Raw genomic sequence first — 19,802 nt, 5'->3', positions numbered from 1 at the left:
AAAGGTGTGGCCTCAATCGAAACTCTCTGAACATGCTTCTCTTTTTCAGGCAACGACCGGAAGAAGTGCTTCTATTGGACAGTAAACCTGCTGTCCCTGCATGAAACCTGAGATTCAATTGGAGCTGGTCCTGCAGTGAAATTAGAAGGAGAGCGCAAGAGAGAGAGAGAGAGAGAGAGAGAAGTAGAGCAAGGGAGGGGCAGAGGGGATGTCCCACTCAGGACAGTTGTGAAGAATCTTCTGCCATCAGCATTTGTGACTCACCTTGTCATACAGCTGCGGCGGGACGACATGGCCTCTCCAAGGCACTTCGGCCGGTCGGCTGTGGACATCGCCAATGTGATGCAGAAGCTGCAGGGTGAGTGTCCTTCTTTTGCTCGGCTGGCTGACGGACAGAACACTCTCTCCTCCTGCGCTGCTGCACAGTATTATTGTGCTGATTCAATGCCTGGGCTGCGTGCCCATCTCACACTTGGCAGCTTCTGCAGAGCAAGATGCTCACACACATGCTTACTCACACTCATTTGTTCACATAGAACATATATTGTTAAAATTAAACTATTATAATTGACTTTCATCTGTTTCATGTACAACTTATTTGTGTGTCTGCAATGCATTTAGTATTGCAGGTTAAGATTTAGAGTTATAAAATGCACCAAAAAAAGTATGTTTTTATTATTTTATACTCTCCAATCCTACATGATGTAACTTGCTCGTCCACAGGAAGGAAAATAGAATCACACATTTGGGTAATTATATTTGATGTGCACATGGTGTCTTGTATCAGTTCGTATAGCATGTGATCTTAATTGAAATGAAAAAAACACATTTTATTTTCATCCTTGTGATACCTTGTGACCAAACTACGCTATTTGGCGTCGCGGATACGGATTCAGACTATATTGTGAAACTCCTGATCCCAACACATGGCTCAGGCCTCTCCTTTAATCTGTTTATCTTTTAAATCGGATTCTCTCATTATTCAAGTAGCATCAAGTCATCTTGGAAACACTTTTTTTCTGCCAGTAGACCCATTTTTGCTCTTGTTTGACCACTTCTGAGAACGTTTCATGTTTTTATCCGAGTCTTGGGTTTAAAATCAGCTCCTTCATTTTTATTCTTGCTCATTGAATCAGCCCACGGATAGTCAGGAACATTTCATCTGGTCGGAGTCTTGACATAAAATACCGTAGTCACAATAACGTTGGCTTCCTGAATGCACAGACAACACACTGAACAAGACTAACACCTGACACCCCTTTTGCCCTTGGTAAGAGAATAGATCGATAGCGGGAGTCTCTTTTTGTTGGTGTTCCCCTTTTGTTGCAAGGGCATGAGGCCACTACCAGCACGACGCAGGTCTGGTCGATTCTGGCATCCACTTCCGCTCAGTTTAGATGTATTTCTGAATGTGCCGTATACTAAGAAATGTTATAGCTCGTTACCATAGAGACTGTTACGAAACATTTGTCTGTGCGTGTGCCAACGCAGCCCTGTTTCTGGTTTCACAGTTAGTATTATAACCACAACGAGGGTGACGTGTGTCATGATAAATAGCACCTGCCATTTGGGTTATTCATTTGTTTCACACATTTTGGGGCCCTCGAGATGAATTATATGACTCCATAAGGTAGTTTCAAGTCTCTCTAAGTAGATATTTACTCATGTTAATACTGTATAGTGTGATACGAAATACACACACACCAAAAACATGCTTAAGATAATAATATAAATACAATAAGATGAACTTGCTTAGTTTTTCTTTCCGACCAATCACACAAAATCTGACAAATTCATGAATCTGCGTGAATCGTGCACAGGTAGCATAATCTGCCATACAAAGTGCCAGCCAGTATTGCCTGCATGTTTCATGACAGGATGTGGAATCTGGTGTGAGGTGACATCTGGAAGACATTATTGTGCCAGTGGCGTTAGGTGTTCTGTAGATGGCGAGCGGCGAGCTGCTCTGGGCTTTTTCACTGTTCAATCAAACACAGCTTCCTGTCGTTAAAGGCATCCTGCAGAGACGGTTAATGCAGGCTCACTTTGACCTGAGCAAAGGTCCATCTGGGTGGATGAATTATTGACACCAGCAAATCTGTAGTCTTGTGAATGTATCCAGCTATTGTAGATTGCAGTAATCTTCCCTATGTATTAAAAGAGATTAATTCAGAATTATCCAAAATGTATCAACAATCAATCTAAGACAAAATACTTTCTTCCAGTTTGTGCTGCCATCATGCTGTCGTATATTTGATTTCAGCACCGTAAGACCAGAGAGTAGCAACACCTTGTGGCCTTACATACCCTCAGGAATCAATTGATGTCTGTTGGTTGGCTGGTGGAGTGTGCATGACAAGCGCGTTGCTCTCTTTCTGCCTGGGTTTCTTGTGGGTTTCATTAGAGTTTCGGCTGTGTGGCAAACAGGATATGAAGAAACACAGATGGTGAAGGGTTTGTGGTGACGTCTCATAGTATGTAACACATACTAACAGATAAATGCCTAGTATTTTTTTTTATTGTTACTTTTTGGGATTTTTCTCTGATTTCTAGTAATAACATTAAATATTAAATAGTTTTTAGCCTCTTTGCGTCCTGTGATAAGTAATCAAGTGACAAAGCATGAAAGGAAAAATCATTTGGCCAGCAACAAACTTTTTCTCAATTCATGGATTATTCATTTAGTACGCAGGATGTCAGAAGATAGTGATAAAATGCCCATCTCAATTCTTCCAGACCTGTTTTGCCTGACCAACAGTTTAAAGTTCAGCGACTGAGCGAAACCTCACATTCGTAAAACCAGTGAACGATGAATCAATCGTCCAAAAAAAGCTTCCAGTTGATGTTTTGACAACCAAAATGCCTCCCTACTCCAAGGTTACAAGTTAAAACACTGTGAATATAGATTATTGGAAGTCCTTATTGGCCAAGGAGGTGGAGTAGTTGCATCCCGGTTGGAGTAAAGACACACTAGCATGCGTGTCAGCTGTAAGAGATGCTTCTACTCCACAGTGTCAGTAACAGCTGTGACAGCCATCACGCTGATATGATCTCATGAACAGAGAGCCTGCTTCCCACTCGACACTAAGCCAAAGCCGCAGAAGTTATTAAAACAAACCATATCTTATGTATCTTCCTCATTTGTTATCTTTGTGACTATTATATGGACAGTATTGCCATGTTTTGAAGACCAGGAAACCATTCATACTGTCAGTAAATCCTCAGTGTCAACCATCTCAGAAGAGACGGCTAAATCTTGTCCTGCCTGATTTGTTGTTGGCCCATCAGAGCTAAAGCAGGACTGCTCTCGACTAAATGGAACAACAACAGCGTGAGTGGGCTTTCACAATGGTCCCCGGTGACCAACACAGGCCAATGAAGCCAAGCACCTACAGTACAGAATTGCCAAAGGTATCATCCGTCCTAAGATCACCTTAAGTACTCCATCACTCATGGGGATTGCAGATGCTTTCCTGGTTTGATGCTTGGCTGGTGTTTGTTGCTGGGGCTATTCGCTTTTAATTGCCACTTAGCGACTAGTACTACATCAGGCCTAATTAATTAAGCAGTTGGCTAAGACATAATGACTCGATGATGGGGAGCTGCTTTAAAGAAGTATTTCATGCCTGTCAGAGCTGACATACATACTACAATCTGAGTTATCTTTGACTCTGGACAGCTCCTTTTATAGCAAGTTACATTTGAGAATGAGCGGCCGGAAAAAATTAAGATATCAATGACAAATTTGCTTTTTTATTTTATACACTGGATTTATTTTTCTGTCCTGGAAAGTATTTAAGGACTGGATATCACAACCCAATACATTTGTGTCTATTGCACGGAGTTTATCAAAACAGCTTTCAAGGATGATCCTTCAAGCTCAACATTTGACCAGTTTCTATATTTTTTTTGTATCAGGGCCCAAATGCAGGTGTTGACTCTGGTGGAAACAAAAACACATCACTTCCTTTCAGTAGAGGACTTTTCCTGGGTTGGTCCTATCTGGCATGAGGCGTTTAGAATAACAAGAGTAAAGGCCTAAGTTCAAAGGTTATAGGTTGACTCACACTCAAGCAAAACAGATATTTTTACAATAAAAAAAATTGAAAATGGGAAAAATCTTTTGATAACAATAAATTACAGGGTTATTTTTATTTTAACCTTTTTTGCTTGGGATTTAGATACTCATAAATGTGCATTAATTGCATTATGTCGGCACGCTCATTGTTGTCAGTGTACGCACATGTCAACATTTGAATGGTGCTACTTTTAACATTTTACTTTTTTAATGTAAAAGGGAGAAGAAGAAAAAAAAATCCATTTCACCTAAATAGCTTTTCTGGGCTACTTCTACCAGCGGTCTATAGAGCAGTAATAATAGAATCACAAGCGCAGGCCTATTTTTAGAATATCAGAGAAGCTTTTAGCATGCTCGTGGTCTTAAAAGAATAAAGGGATTTTTAAGCTGTCCAGTACTATACTTATTCACTAATGTGTGTTGTATTCAGAAGAGTGGAGTAGTCCAATAGAAACCCGACTGGTCAAAGATGAAGTTGTTCCAGTAGGTCGTTCGGGACAAACATGGAATATCCTTTAGCGCTTTTACATAATACTGTGTGTGAAGTGGGAATCCCGGAGTGGGTGTGTCTGCTTTGTCGTCACAATAGCGTTGGCACTGAGAGAGAGAGAGAGAGAGAGAAAGAGAGAGAGCAGGTGGTGGATGTCATTCACCAGCCCTCAGCATTAATTATAGAGATCTATTGCACCATGGTGAGCTTTGTGCAGCAGTCTTTTAATTTAGTTCTGGGCTATTTAATCAATAGGCCTCATGGGACTTTATCTTATTTTACAGGGCCAAAAAAAAAAAAAAAAAAACACATTTGAAATAGAAATGTTACAATTACTTCATAATTTCCTTGGAATTTGTGATGCTTTTTAACTGTCTCAGTCTCACAGAAGATTAGGCAAATCTCATAGGCAAACACAGGTCCACACACAGATAGAGACGCGCATAAATCAGGAACATGCAGCCAGGGCTGTGACATCACTGCCTTCCCGATGCTGATTGGTGGCGCAGCTCCTGGCTGATCTCTCTCCAGCATTAGACGGTATGATGATACACAGAGGCAGTGCAGCGGAGGCTGTGCACATCCTCACAGGCATGGCTCCTCTGGATGGCAAAGACACAGCAAGATGGAAGGATAGGATTGTAAATGACCCGATCCGTTAGAGTCTGCTCCTCCGCCATCTGTGCGTGAGTGTGTGTGTGTGTGTGTGTGGGTGTGGGTGTGCGTGTGTTTGTGCAGTGTGTCAGTGTGTGAGAGTGTCGGGGAGGAGGGGACGTTTTCAACACAGCCTCCAGCAGCTCTTTAGCTTTCACCGGGGAAACCAGGCAGCCAGATCTGTTGTGCTTCCTGCTGGAAAAAGGAAAGGAAAGCAAAGGGACAGCTGTGCCATTTTTCCACTGTGGATTTTATTTTCACACATACATACATGTACCCTGCAACTGATGAGAGGCAAAAGGAGAGAGCCGGAGAGTGGGCTGTAGAATGGCTCACTATAAGGATGCATCTGTCAGAAAGACTTCAATAAATCTGGTGACTGGATTTTTTCAGTATCTACGTGGTAAGTAGGGCAGCAGCGTCCTTCATCTCTCATCTGTGTGCACATACGTAGCTAATCTGGGATATAACTGGGGAAATGACAGATGCTAATGGTTTGTAGGTGAATCCCTGCTCCATGAACTAGTTACAGTGTCATGCTGCTCAAACACAGCTGTTTGTGTGCTGCATCTGTGTGTGTGTCTGTGTGTTTGTATCTGTATGTGTGTGTGCTATGCTTCAGTGGGCATTCCCTGTGCATCAGTGATGAAGCATTTGCCTGTGGGTTAACTCAATGTCTTTGCTCCCTGTATAGTGTTCGCATTGCTTCCCTCAACACGTGACCACTGTCTATATCTCTAAGGGTGGATGTTTAAAAATGGCCACTCCGTGCAGTGTGCAGTAACAGCCTACCGGCATGCGTGTCAGGGTGTTAGAAATCCGTCCCAGTCGCAATAACAGCACCAGTTTAGCAAAGAAATCCATTGCTTGGTCATACCTGCTACATAATGCATGAAGCATTGGGACTGAATATATTAATAGACCACAAAAGAGACTGGGGGTGACCAAAACAATCACGCATGTTATTACTGAACACACAGAGGGGGCTTGCGAGATGTGTCTGCACAAATGTCCTCCCCACTCATTCTCTAATCTCCTTGTATGACCTCTTTCTGAGAGCTGTAGAGCATCGATGAGACGAGCACCGCCGAGCCTGTGTTGTTCACATTGCACACAGCTAACCATCGCAGAAGTGGTACTTTGCAACATGTTTGGTGCAGGGCGGCTGAAATGCTACTTGACATACCAGAAGCAGTGTAAAATAATGTAGTATAAGGTTAGATAAAGTATGGTTCTGGCTGGTGGAGTCACACAATAGCCATTATATGTATATATATATATATAGTTAGAGATTCATATTTTATGATTGTGCGGCAGCTCTAAACCCAACCATATCCACATCTAGAAAAAATTAACAACCACTTCTTAGCAGGAGCAAATCCGTAACCTGTGATTTGAGTATACCTCTATGTATTGTCTACATTTGGTTGTGTGTCCTCTACGAGTATCAACAGCTCCTCTCGTCGCAAGCATGTGGCTGAACAGTCAACCGTCAAGAGCATGTGTCGTCTTCCGAGTGCTGTATTGACATGAACGTGACCTCTGTGCCTTTTGATTTTCAGACGAGCAGGAGGCAGTGCAGAAGAGAACCTTCACAAAATGGATTAACTCTCATTTAGCGAAGGTAAGTGGTGAATTTTCATCCATGCTCTCCGCTGTCTTCCCACCACACGGCTATCATATATACCATTTGACAGGGGGCGAGAGATTGTGGGGCTTTTCTGGCTCATCAAGCTCATGTAAGACAAATTGTCAAGGCAATTACATCACATGTAAAATTGGGAGCTGCGCTAAGTTGACCTTTTTCATTAGAGGTGTTTTATCACTCGTCATGATGATGTAGCGTCTCTTTGGTATTTCCGGCTACTGACCCGTCACGCCTGTGAATCCGACAATAATGGTCTCTAATAACACTGCACAAGAGATATAATTCAATTCATCCAGTTAACCGTGAATTAAACCACCTTGTTCCTTCAGCATTTTAAGATCACATCATGTTTAGCGTGTTCATTACGACAGTTTTCTGGATCTAGAGATGGAGAGGGAAACGCACAGTAAAAGAAAACACAGGACACAGGAATCTTCTGTGCTGTTTTCCTGACAGGAGAACCATTAAAAAAAAGGTCATTCTTGTTGCTTTGCTTTGGAAAGATAACGGCGCTCATAAGGGAGCTCAGAGGCATCTTCTCAGTGCAGAACTGCAGTGCAGTTTTAAAGAGGCTCACTAGGGAAGTGTGTTTATGTGGACATATGGGAGGTATAAAGGAATTATTCAGAAACTGGTGTGTGGGGTGTGTGTTCGTCGTGTATTAGGTGTGCGCGTGGGTGTTTTGTTATCCGTGTGAGTGTGTGTATTTGTGGACAGGCTTGGCAGGCGTAGCGGTGCGTGTGCAGATGGAGAGCAAGAGGGTGAGGACAGTTCCCTGTAGGCAGTCGTTTGCGTCTAAGGTCCAGGCATGCACAGTAAATTACAACAATAACATATTTTTAAACTTAACTGTTGCATTATTTCAGACTGTGACACTTAAATAACGAACTATATCAGATTATGCACACTGAAGAAGTGGTCAGAATAAGTAGTGAGTGACTGTAATCACTGATGATGACACAGCAGAGTGTTCAACAAGTCAGACGCCACTACAGGGTTTAGGGCTGGAACCTAGCGAAGAGGTTTCGTTTGGAGGGGTCTTTTGTTGAGCCCGATCTTCCCGCATTAGTTCAAAGCGTCGCTTCTGAAACTTCAGAAGAATTTGAATTATGTAGTGGGCCACAGCAGAGACACTGTGTTGGACTATTCTTCATTATTCAAGCTCAAGCTCACTCACTGTGCATATCAATAGGACTAAAGTAGCATCAGCTACATCATGAAAAGAGCTTTAACGGTCATATTCACACTGCGGACAGCTGTTATATGAATGATGCTGGTTTACAGTAAACTTTTCTTATCAGTGTACAAATGATTTCTTGCAATAGTGTCTTTGAGTAATTGTTTGAATTTTGGGCTGAAAGGAATCTACTGTTTTAGGGGGAAAGTGTGTATTATCTAAGCTTGAACTTCCTGCAGTCTTTGTTTCCATTTCCTCTGATATTGTATGACTAAGCAGTTTTTTTCCCGTTATTTTCACAGTTTTCCCACTGTTAGGAGGTCTTATGTGAATCTGTTGCTCAGTTATTAAATGGGTGATAATGGTGGGAATGACATAAGCTATATTTGCGTGATTATGCATATTAGCACTTTGGAACTAAATATATACGTATATTCTTTATATTGACTCTTTAAATACATTGCTGTCTGTGCAGCCATGTAATACCATTTGACTTTTTCCAACTGCTAATATTTGAAAAGAGCTCGCGGTACAAAAACACGACTCGTCTTCTTCAGTACTTTTGTGACGGGGAAGAAGAAAAGTGTGCATGTTCAGAATAACAGGACAGACGCTTGCCTCTTCACACTGCTTTGCCCCAAATAGGCAGCCAACTGCATCCTGTCATGGAATATGTTGAGTCGTGAAACGGCCTGTATAAGGTGCCAACGAAAAGAACTCCCATGTTGAGCTTTAATTACAACTTCACTCTGCTGAATAAATACACATCTGTTTCTTTTACTAATGCTCAGTAGGATACAACGCTGTCATTCAATCTTGGAGATTGTACAGCTCTGTAAATGTGTGAATATGATATCAGGAGACAGTTCAATTAGGGTTAAATGAGTATCATCGCGTCAGGACCGGGCACCAAGCCACTGCTGAGGAAAAAGGCACCATCTTTTCAGCTGCAGGGAGGCTCTGTGGTGGTTTCTAACAAGCCTGTTTCTCACAAGCAGCAATTGGTTTCCTCTCATCCCTGCTAATGGACTAGCATACTAATATCCTGTCACACTAAAGATTTCACAATGCAACATTGCTGGTTCTTTGAATGCATTGGCTTTCAAGACAGATTTATTTCCATTTTGATTTTATTGTAATGATTAAAGCTGTGTTTTCTCTCCTCCAGTACAAACCACCACTCGAGGTTAACGACCTTTTTGAGGACATCAAAGATGGGGTCAAACTTTTGGCTCTTTTGGAGGTTCTGTCTGGTCAAAGACTAGTAAGTAATATTTATGAATTGACAGGACTTTTACCAAGATTACTACCTTTTAGGATGTTTACACTCATGATTCAATGTGTGGATTTAATAAAGGGGAAGAGCCACCCTGCATGATATCCACTTAGAATAATGAATATGTAAATCAAGGTCCGCCTTTTCGTCTGGGTCAACTTCACAGGTCAACTTGTCCATGCATTCAATTCAATTTCAATTCAGTTGATTTTGTATATCACAAAAGCAAAAATGACAAATTAGACTCAAGGAGCTACAGAGGATTTAGGTTTAACAATTTACACATTTGTGAGCTGTGTTGTTAGTCTTTAAGTCAATGAAATACTTTTCAAAGCCACTCCTCTACACATTGGTAATGAAAATATTGCCAGATAATTATCTACTTACCTTTTAGGAAATCTTCAGCGAGCACAGTTAATTCAACCAGTTGAATTTTTTATTAAATCTGTAAATCTTTAATTACATTTAATCTATTTGAGGAACCATTGTTAACAGATAACTAAATATTGTGTATATATCCTCCATGTTCATCTTACAGAACTGAGCAACTTTGTATCAAATTGTTGTACGCATTAAGCGTTGGATCCCTGCACAGAAATTGCGGGGCCATAGTTTAGATCTGAGCCTCACACTGTGAGAAGCTTTTGGCTCACTGGTGTCTGTTTCTCCCTCTCTCTATATCCCTGACTGACACACACAGACACACACATACGCACACACACATTTGTCTTTGCGTACTTTTGAGAACCCTCATAGACATAATCCGTTCCCTCGCCCCTAATCCTAACCATGAGCGTCACAACTAAATGCTCATTCCAACCCAAAGCTACACTTAACCTTAAAAACATTTAAACAGCCATTTGAGTTAATGAAAGCCTGCCAAAATGTCCCAACAATTCACAAATGTCCTCACAACGATGGTATGAAACCACCATTGATCCTCACAAAAATACCAGTACATGCCCACACGCAAATAAACACAGTGGCCCCGGACTCTGAGAGGGATTTAGTAATCAGACCTGTCTTAAAACAAACTGCCATGTCATCTGTAAAGCTGTTACTTGGCAAATGTCATGTCATGTCATGTCATGGTGAATACTGCCTGATGCTTTCAATTACTGCTTCCAGGAGCGGACCCCTGCTGGTTCACATCAGCCAATAAACACATAGACAGATCGTATTGAAGCTGGATCTCACTCAGGTTTTAAAGCACAGGATTATGCCGTTTCTCTTAAAGCAGCTTTGGCAGTCACCACTTAATTTGTGTTAGAAAAAGCCTTGCTAATATTCCCAGGCCACTTCCACTATTACTGTGTGCAACTAGTGGAAAGCAGGAGCGGATAAGCAGCAAAGGAGACAAAATTACCTTCTGCAGTGAATTTGTCACAATGCTTCAGAGCAGTAAATGGTGGAATGAAGAGATCCTCAGCTTCGTACAATATGCTTTTCTCGGCTCGCAATGTTTACTGTGTGTCCGCTGTGTCTTAAGCCCCGTGAGCAAGGCCGCCAGCTGAAGAGGATCCACTGGGTTTCCAACATCGGCACAGCGCTCAAATTCCTAGAAGGCAGGAAGGTAAGCGTTATCAGCAGTTTAACCTTTTAAATGTTTAAAAGTATTTTTTAACAAAACATCAGCAGTGTGTTATGTCTCAAAAAAGCCGAGGGTGTTATTAAGAACTCATGAGGAAAAACTGTCGATTAGATGTTCGTCAGTGTACTTAAGGTCTGGGCAGATAGCAATAGGAATTCTTGATTGCATAATCCATCTCTAAATCCCGTTGCTCTTATAAAGCATGTGTCCCACTTTACATCTGAGCTCCCCGAGGACGGAGACTTACATTGTTGTGATCTCTCTCCCGTCATGTGTGCCTTCAGTCTGTGTATCGAGGATCTCCGGTCAGTCGCCATTAACCGCCCTGTGTGATCACATACTGTATGCAATCTTTTCATTTGATGCACGACGTGTACTGAGCAACGCTTGGATACAATCATTTCTGTTTCAATGAATGTACTTAAGACTCTTTGCTACTGACATGTGTTTTAATGCATTTTCACTAGAACACTGGTTACTGATGTGTTTTTCTCCAGAGCTTCTACAATGTATGGAGCCTTTCTCCAGTGCAAGGCTTTCAGTGCTGTGCTACCTCTGATTTTCCTTAAATAACTAGTTGGACACAATTCTCATATTTTTTTCTGTTTATCCTGCTGGTTCACTTTTTTAATGTGGCTGTGTCTGCCCTCCTGGTTTGGCTATATTACAGTACTTATCTTCATCAAAGACCTGACTTTGATGACGTTGAGCAAACACAAGCTTGCAATTTCATTTTGGATCGTATAGTATGAAACTTCTCGGGGACTTCTGGGGGTGAAATTGCAAAAATAAATCTCACTTCCAGACTTATTTTATTCATAATAATCCTCTGCTTGTTTTTTTAATTTCAGATCAAGCTTGTAAACATTCATGCCACTGACATCGCAGATGGACGGCCATCAATTGTTCTTGGGTTGATATGGACCGTTATCCTCTACTTCCAGGTAAAACTTGATCTGATCCTTAAATCCCGAGAGTTTAATCATAACTGTGCTCACCCCAACGTGAGTTGATGCCCTTCGATTAAACCCTGAGTTTCACAAACACCTGGACCTAATCTTCTGTGAACAAATGTTGATCTTTATCTTTGCATTGGATAACGTTATAAAGCAGACGACAACAGAGAGATTATGTCGCCGATTCAATTGAATGCCAAAAGAAATACCTTTTTTTTCATGCTATATGTTAGATTGAGGAGTTAACCAGCAACCTGCAAGCCCTCCAGGCCCTGTCCAACAGCAACTCTTCTGTGGAGAGTTTAGCCAGCTCTGAGGCAGGAAGCCCACCCATGAAGCGAAAGGTGGCTAACAGATTCCAGGGCAATGCCAAGAAGGCCCTGCTCAGATGGGTGCAGTGCACAGCAGCCAAGTAAGTCACTTTCAAATCACCTTTTTGGCCGAGTGTTGAAACCTGTTCATGAGATCGTCTCTGCTGTATGAGATACAGCAGATAAGGTGCCTTTGTTCTGGGTTTGTTTTGCTTCACAAACATGGTTCACCTATGTGTTTTTCAGGTATCATGGAATTGAGGTGAGGGATTTCGGTCCCAGCTGGCGCGATGGTGTTGCGTTCCAGTCGGTGGTGCACGCCATCAGGCCGGACCTGGTGGACATGGAGTTGGTGCGGAGGAGGAGCAACAGGGAGAATTTGGAGGACGCCTTTGCACTTGCAGAAAATGAGCTGGGTATCCCCCGCCTGCTGGATGCAGAAGGTGCCCTCGATCTTTCCTGCTGCTTGCATCAAATATTCAAGTGCAGTAGACTGTTCAGACAAGATAGCATTGAATATAACTGTTGAATTGTTGACTATTTGGATGTTTATCATTGTTATAGTCACATAAAAGCCGTAATTGCAGTTTGAGCATTTGTGTGCTGAAAAGATCAGTGAAATCCTTCAGAGGAATAAAACGCTGTGTTAACTTGCGGCTCTGACTTTTAGTCTGAGGAAGTGAAGCAGTCCGCAGTAGCTCTGCAGTCCTGTCTTCACCAGCAGAGTCATGATGCTTTAATGCACAAAGAGCGGCCCTGAAACGTCTCTGTGTTTCACAGGAGCCTGACCCCCGATGCTTTAGAAACATCAGGTCCACGGATGGATATGGAAGTGCACGTGTATAATTAGCTGTCGGGCCTGCAGAGAGTAACCCTCTTGAGGACACACACTGCTATTATTAATGTCATATGACCCAATACCTAATATAATAGCTCTGTCAAATGTTTGTTTTACGCCTGAAAAACATTTTGCATCAGGTAATTTTACCGTCTAATGTTTTTGCCCAGTGCATCATATAACGTTTGTGTCGCTCTCCAGATGTGGACGTAGACAAGCCAGATGAGAAATCCATCATGACATATGTGGCTCAGTTTCTCAAGCACTACCCGAACCCACACCACTCTGAGACTGATGGACAGCAGGATGAGGTACTTTGTTGAAAACGTGTAAAACGTTTTATACGTGCATACAACCAGTCCGACATCAGGGAATATCTAGGACAAATATCATTGTGGTCCTACTAAATGATCTAGAATAACTATCGCCATTCGTTAAATCATTAAATCATATATGTTGATTGCCATCCACATTTCCTCGTACCTCATACTTCATGCATAACTGTTCATGACCATATGCATAGATCAACAGTGTATGCTTGATTAAAACATGCTTTAGCTGCTGCTGTGCTAAATTATTGTAAGTTTATGCAATTTTTTTTTACTTGTCATTTGGTCACATGAAGCTCTCATCATACCACGAACACAGTAGTAATTTAATCATCAAAATATTGCTTTTTCCATCATCAGACTCTTTTAATTTCTCCATCTACTTATTTTTTTTTGTGCACATTAAGCTGCTTCTTGGCTCAATTCCAACTTTTGCACTGTCAGTGCCGGTACTTCAGGTGAGAGATCAGGTCATAGTGCTGCATGCTTTCTGTTTGGAGTGTTTTTCCAACTCATCCCATTTCCTCTCCACTTTGCTTCTTTTTTTTCCTCCTCGCTCCTCTAATGCACTGTGTGGTGTGTTTGCATCTCTTTGTGCGCCTTGCTGCTTTCCTGGATAGTTTGGTCCTCAAGATATAGAGCAAATGCTTGAGGTATGTTTTTTTTTATACTAAATTAACAGACTAAATCCAAAGTTTATAACAGGATGCTAGAGTCCAAACCCCTTTCCTTTGACCATGACTTATAAAACCCTTCTAATATTTGCTAAAACATAGAAATGTTCTTCTCAAATGTCAATTTGGTTATTAGTTTCTGAACATTTTGGCAAGCTCATGTGGAAAAAGGGATTCGCATCAGTTTTTCCCCTAAACTCTAACCTGGATGTCCCCTGATTGTGACAGAGAGAGGAGCGGAAGATGCTGAGAGAGCTGAAGGTGTTTTTAGATCAGCTGGAGAGAGATGTGCTGCGGGCCCAGGGCGCAGAGGGAAGCCTCACGGACAAATATCAGGCGAGTCAGGCCCGGAAAGATGAAGCGCATCGTTCCATGACATTCTGCATTGACAAAGACATTCATCAACTCTCAACCACTTTCATTTGTGTTTTGTTCCGCAGGCATTCAAGAGCTTCCGTGTCCAGTATGAAATGAAGAAAAAGCAGACGGATCCTCTGCTGCAGCCGGTCAACAGGGACGGCAAGCTGTCCGTGGACCAAGCTCTGGTCAAACAGGCGTGGGACCGCGTGTCTGCCAGGGTGATTGCACAGCATACTTCTACACAGCATGAAGAGTTTATATCAAGCCACAAAAGAAAGGATCATTAATTATGATAATATATCACATCCAGAGTAAAGATAACCTGATGATGAATAATAGATTGTCTGTTTGTCATGTGTCTATATTAATTTCTGTGCAATAGTGGAGATATCGTGATGAGAGAAACTCTCCTCTCTTCACTGACTGCCAGTGAAAGTTCAGTGGGATGGAAGCGATTGAATGAGAGTTTGTTCAGAGGGGAGGAGACAGGAACAGAGGAGGTTTTGTTCACTGGGCAGCTTGCTCCTCTGGACATCCACAGCTCATCCAGACTGGCAAACAACTCTTTTGTGGTCTGATTGCTTGTGAACATGTGGACATGTTTTGAGCAGCACAGCCTCTTCTATGGTGGGATCTTGTTTTGGTCGAGTGGGTTTTTAATGGATGTCGATTGCAGCTGCTGGACTGGCACATCCATCTGGACAAGTCGCTGCCTGGTCCTCTGGGAGTGATCGGAGCCTGGCTTCACAGGGCGGAGATGGCTCTGAGAGAGGACATTCCCATCCAGCATGCTCATGAGGAGACAGCCAACGTTCTGCACAGGAAACTAGAGCAACACAAGGTAACACAGTCAACCGTAGAGTTTCAAAGTGTGTGGATACCTACTGTACCATGCTGTTAACGTGAATGTCATTCATATGTGATTCATGTTTGCAGGAGGTATTAAAAAGCTTGGAATCGCACAAACAAACCTTCCAGCAGATCCACAGGGACAGGTCAGTGAATGGGGTGCCTGTCCCACCTGAGCAGCTCCAAGACATGGCTGAAAGGTACGACCTTCACAGCAGAGTCTGGTTTTTAATTAAGTAAAACATTGTCTGTGTTTAGATGCCTCGTGTAAAATCGAAGCATAAATAATTTTTTTTTCTGAAAATCTGTTTACTTTGCAGATTTAATTTTGTGTCCACATCGTCGCACGCTCACTTGATTAAACTGGAATTCTGGGAAATGAAGTATCGACTCATGGCATTTCTTATGTTGGCTGAGTCGAAGCTCAAGTCCTGGATCATTAAATATGGCCGGCGGGACTCAGTCGAACTCCTGTTGCAAACCTACCTGGTAAGTGAAACTGATTGGTGCTGTACTTGCAGTCTTTAAAAAGTCGCTGTGGCTGCCAGACTATTTAATCTGAATTTCATCTTTGCCTTTCTTTTTCCAGACGTTTGTTGAAGGCCACAGGTTCTTTGAGCAGTATGATATAATCCTCGTAGGCCTCAAGCAAGCTGCAGAGGTTTATGTGAAGTCAGACAGTTCAAGTAAGAAACCTCTCTGTTTCCATTACCAATTTGTTTATGTATTTATATATATATATTTGTATTATATGTATGTACTGTGTCTATACATTTTCTTGGGCTCATGGTAAACAGTCTTATTATTGATTTCATGTTACAGGGTCTAAGACCTGTAACAAAGGTAAGTCCAAATACAGCCTGACAGCCTTTAAAACCGTACCTTTGCCTGTCTCCTGAGCGGTTTCTTTCTGTAAATGTGGGGCTGCACTTGTCTCTTCTTTAACATACTTTTAATCCCCAGAACTGAAAAAAAAAATCATAATCTTGCACTGTGCATGAGAAAATAACAATAATTGCATCAATCGGAATGCTATCGCAGCACGACCTTCCTGACCTAACAGACCGTAGCATTGACTGTAGCAGACATGGCTGTACAGTTAATACCCACATTGGTTTCACCTAAACCGAACTTGTTCCCTGATTGACTTTCAGTTGACGAAGCAGAAGGAGTTAGTAAATTCCTCGGCGACGCCACGGCTCAGTGGAGGAACCTGGCTTTGGAGGTGCGCAGCGTTCGCAGCATGCTGGAGGAGGTGATCTCCAACTGGGAGAAGTACAGTAGCACAGTGGCGTCTCTGCAGGCCTGGCTGGAGGACGGTGAGCAGATGCTCAATCAGTCAGAGAAGGCCAAACGTGTAAGTACAATCACAGACACTAGGAATGGTAAACAGTAGTATTTGTAATGTTACATTTGTGCCGCTACACTGTGTGAGGATTTCAAAAAGGTCACACAGCATTTGAGTCACTGCAGCAATGTTTTTTGTTTCTGTATTTCTATTTTAGGACTTCTTCAGAAACCTCTCTCACTGGATGCAGCAGCACATGGACATGAACGACGCCGGGAACTTTCTCATTGAGACGTGCGATGACACGGTCTCACGAGATCTGAAGCAGCAGCTTCTCCTGCTGAACGGGAGATGGAGGGAGCTGTTCGTCAAAGTCAAACATGTAAATGACATTTGAGCAACTGTACCATCTTTATCTTTAAAAAAAAAGATAAAAACTGATCCACTGACTGTCTTCCTCTGTTTCATTGGCAGTATGCAAGAGCAGACGAAGTAGATAAGTTGCGACAAGACTACCAAGATGGGATTAATACCTTGAAAATGTTCATGGATGCAACCAACGAGAAGATGACGGCTCCTGTCCAAGTGTCTTTTCTGAATGTCAGAGCCTTTGTTCAGAGTGTTGAGGTAAGCAGCCGATTCGCTCATTCTTTCTTTGGGTAAGACTGATTTGAATCTCTCTGCTGTGTCATGAAAAGAGAAGTTACTTTCTACTCCAACTGACTTCAGGAAGTCAAGCACAAAGTGCCAGCGATGGAAGCCGCCTGTAAGGCAGCGAGCCGCACCGCTCAGCTGTTGACCAAAGACACTTCACCGGAGGAAGTTTCACAGATGACGGACGTGATGGCCTCGATCAAAGAGCAGCTGAGCAAGGTGTGTGCATGTAATCATGCAGTATGTACACGTGCTGAGCTTCACTTCTCTTTGTATGAGATTGTGTGGATACATTATAGCAAAACTAGTGTTTTATTTTTTTTTTTTTTACATAAAAAAGCAGCCAAAAGCATGACCAAACCTTAACCAAAAAAAGTTACCCTAAAGGTGAACCAAAGCATAAACACATAAATATTAAATATAGGTAATTGTTTGCGCTGGACAAAGATAATTTGCCTCTGAAAACAAATGGTTTCCATTTCTTGTATTTGATTTAAGATCAAAACCACATATCAGTCTTATGTGACTCTCTTTAATCAATATGCTTTTCTCCACACAGGTAAGGGAGACGTGTTTGCCTCTGCTGAGGGAGTCTCAGTCTTTATTACCGCCACTGGAAGAAATGGAGAAGAACATCACAGGCTTCTACCAGGCTCTGGAGAAGGCCAGTCATATTACCGGCACCGGCGACTCTGAGGGACCAGTAGACTTCAAACAGAATTGCCAGGTAACGAACACAAGGGTTTCAATATGTTGCCATAGATAAAAGAAATTGAATAACATACTCAATACCAAGCATGTTTGATTTGTCACAATGTTTGAAAGTAAAAAGCACAGCTTCGCGATATGAATAAACGACTAACACTCAGCTTGCCATTGAATGTTGCAGGAGCTGGTGACCTTCACACAAAGCTGTAAGAAGTGTCTGACAGCAATAGAGAGAAACCACCAGACCATCCAGAAAATAATGAACGGCAGTAACACCCTCGAGTACATGGACATGAGCCTCCTGCAGAAAAGAGTAGCAGACCTGCAGTCCTCCTCACAGGTACATGTGACACCAAGGCCTGTTTTCATTTCTGTTCAGCTCTTAGAACTGTTTTGGTATTTAAAAAAAAAAACTTGTCATTTGTGTGTTAAGGGCATGATTAAGGAATCTACAGAGTGGAGGAAGCATGTGGAGGCAAACAGCAGCCTCATGAAGAGGTTTGATGAGTCACGGATAGAGCTGGAGAAAGTTCTTAAAATGGCACAGAACTGTCTGGCGGAAAGAGGCAACCCGGAGGAGCTGCTCAAGAAACACACCGTAAGAAAACGGGCCTTGTGCAAGATTCACAAGAGCATACATAGCTGCACCTAGTGTGTAATTCATGCTTCGTCAGTTCTGGCACAGTGTGGAACAATGCAATAAGACATGGCCTGCATGCAGAAAGTGTGAGAAATGATGAGGTCTTTCTTTTTTCTTTTCTTGCAGGAGTTCTTTGGTCAGCTGGATCAGCGGGTCCTGAATACTTTCCTCAAGGCCTGTGATGAGCTGACAGATATTTTGCCAGAGCAGGAGCAGCAGTCGCTGCAGGAAACAGTCAGAAAGCTCCACAAACACTGGAAGGTTAGCTCCTTGTATTGAATAGTGTCAAGTCGTGCAATAATACAGCTCCAAGTAGATTGCAAATGATACAAATAAACACATTTCAATTATGTCAATTAGACAAAAATATAGCTATTAATTCAAAAATATATTTTCAGCCCATCAGCCAAAAGGTTGGTTCGAACAAACTGCCCAAATTGCTCTGAACCTTTCCTTGTATTTGTTGTATTTGTCATTTCACAGGATATTCAGTCGGACGCCCCCTTTCACCTCCTGCATCTTAAAGTGGAGGGCGAGAGGAGCAAGCTGATGGGGTTGCTGCAGGAGTGCCAGGCGGAGGTGACCAGAGAAAACCGCCACCTGGCCAGCATGGGGAGCGAGAGGCTCGTCAAGGAGCACAGGGTGAGCACACAGAGCGGCTGGCTGAGTTTCATGTATTGATCTAACTCACTGTGAGACATCAAAATGCTAATTCACTGCTGTGTAGCAGCGCGGGAAGATTTTGATTAACTTGATGCAGAAGAACTGAAGCTGTCCCAGTCAAGCAAAAACTGTCCTTTGTCAGCAATCGACTTCTAACACAAGTAAATTCTTGTGTTTTTGTTTTACTTCAGGCCTTCTTTAGGGAAAAGGGCCCCCAATCAGTCTGTGAGAAAAGGCTGCAGATGATGGAGGAACTTTGTCAAAAGCTCCCAGAGGCTGACCCGGTCCACCAGACTCTGGAAACATCGAGAAAGGACTACTCTGAGGTCCGAGAGGAAATCGAGAGCACCCATCAGAAGCTCATGCAGCACCCAGATAAATGGAAGGAGTACAACTCAAGGTGCAGTGACTATTTAGTTAGTTTTAGTCCAGCATAGGATTTAACCTTTTGACTGTGAAGGATGTGTTGTTCATTCACCAGGCAGTGTCCTGCATTCAGTACATATCCAAAGTAATCATGTTTAAATAGTTTCATTCACTTGAGATGAGGAGCGATAGAGTTGAAGCGAGGAGACGGTTTTGATAGATTTTAAAAATGTTCCCGTCATGGTGTGAAAC

At 42.4% G+C, this 19,802-nt stretch overlaps 1 protein-coding gene across 14 annotated transcripts in view; it reads left to right on the top strand.

The window, feature by feature from the left end:
- Window positions 1–221: 221 nt before the first annotated feature.
- The window catches only part of syne1b (spectrin repeat containing, nuclear envelope 1b), a 71,572-nt gene continuing 51,991 nt past the window's right edge, over window positions 222–19,802 (top strand). For 6 of the 14 annotated variants that reach the window (XM_068579947.1, XM_068579940.1, XM_068579946.1 and 3 more), the window contains exons 1-27: window positions 5,119–5,625; window positions 6,785–6,846; window positions 9,216–9,311; window positions 10,813–10,896; window positions 11,199–11,219; window positions 11,766–11,858; window positions 12,104–12,282; window positions 12,428–12,624; window positions 13,221–13,330; window positions 13,969–14,001; window positions 14,251–14,358; window positions 14,463–14,600; window positions 15,059–15,223; window positions 15,319–15,431; window positions 15,552–15,720; window positions 15,821–15,917; window positions 16,054–16,074; window positions 16,386–16,588; window positions 16,737–16,901; window positions 16,994–17,146; window positions 17,249–17,392; window positions 17,733–17,900; window positions 18,063–18,221; window positions 18,315–18,479; window positions 18,648–18,782; window positions 19,005–19,163; window positions 19,376–19,584. In XM_068579947.1, the coding sequence (XP_068436048.1) occupies window positions 5,550–5,625; window positions 6,785–6,846; window positions 9,216–9,311; window positions 10,813–10,896; window positions 11,199–11,219; window positions 11,766–11,858; window positions 12,104–12,282; window positions 12,428–12,624; window positions 13,221–13,330; window positions 13,969–14,001; window positions 14,251–14,358; window positions 14,463–14,600; window positions 15,059–15,223; window positions 15,319–15,431; window positions 15,552–15,720; window positions 15,821–15,917; window positions 16,054–16,074; window positions 16,386–16,588; window positions 16,737–16,901; window positions 16,994–17,146; window positions 17,249–17,392; window positions 17,733–17,900; window positions 18,063–18,221; window positions 18,315–18,479; window positions 18,648–18,782; window positions 19,005–19,163; window positions 19,376–19,584 (3,422 nt within the window). In that variant the 5' untranslated portion in view covers window positions 5,119–5,549. Of the gene's footprint in view, window positions 359–5,118; window positions 5,626–6,784; window positions 6,847–9,215; window positions 9,312–10,812; window positions 10,897–11,198; window positions 11,220–11,765; window positions 11,859–12,103; window positions 12,283–12,427; window positions 12,625–13,220; window positions 13,331–13,968; window positions 14,002–14,250; window positions 14,359–14,462; window positions 14,601–15,058; window positions 15,224–15,318; window positions 15,432–15,551; window positions 15,721–15,820; window positions 15,918–16,053; window positions 16,075–16,385; window positions 16,589–16,736; window positions 16,902–16,993; window positions 17,147–17,248; window positions 17,393–17,732; window positions 17,901–18,062; window positions 18,222–18,314; window positions 18,480–18,647; window positions 18,783–19,004; window positions 19,164–19,375; window positions 19,585–19,802 lie in introns of those variants that run through there. The other 8 variants (XM_068579939.1, XM_068579943.1, XM_068579951.1 and 5 more) reach the window with 8 other exon arrangements.

Source organism: Clinocottus analis, unplaced genomic scaffold, assembly GCF_023055335.1.
Source record: "Clinocottus analis isolate CAN_PGR_092001 unplaced genomic scaffold, fCliAna1.0.p SCAF_17, whole genome shotgun sequence".
Taxonomy (NCBI): domain Eukaryota; kingdom Metazoa; phylum Chordata; class Actinopteri; order Perciformes; family Cottidae; genus Clinocottus; species Clinocottus analis.
Note: the sequence above shows the minus strand (reverse complement) of the source record. Positions and strands in the feature narration are given on the sequence as shown.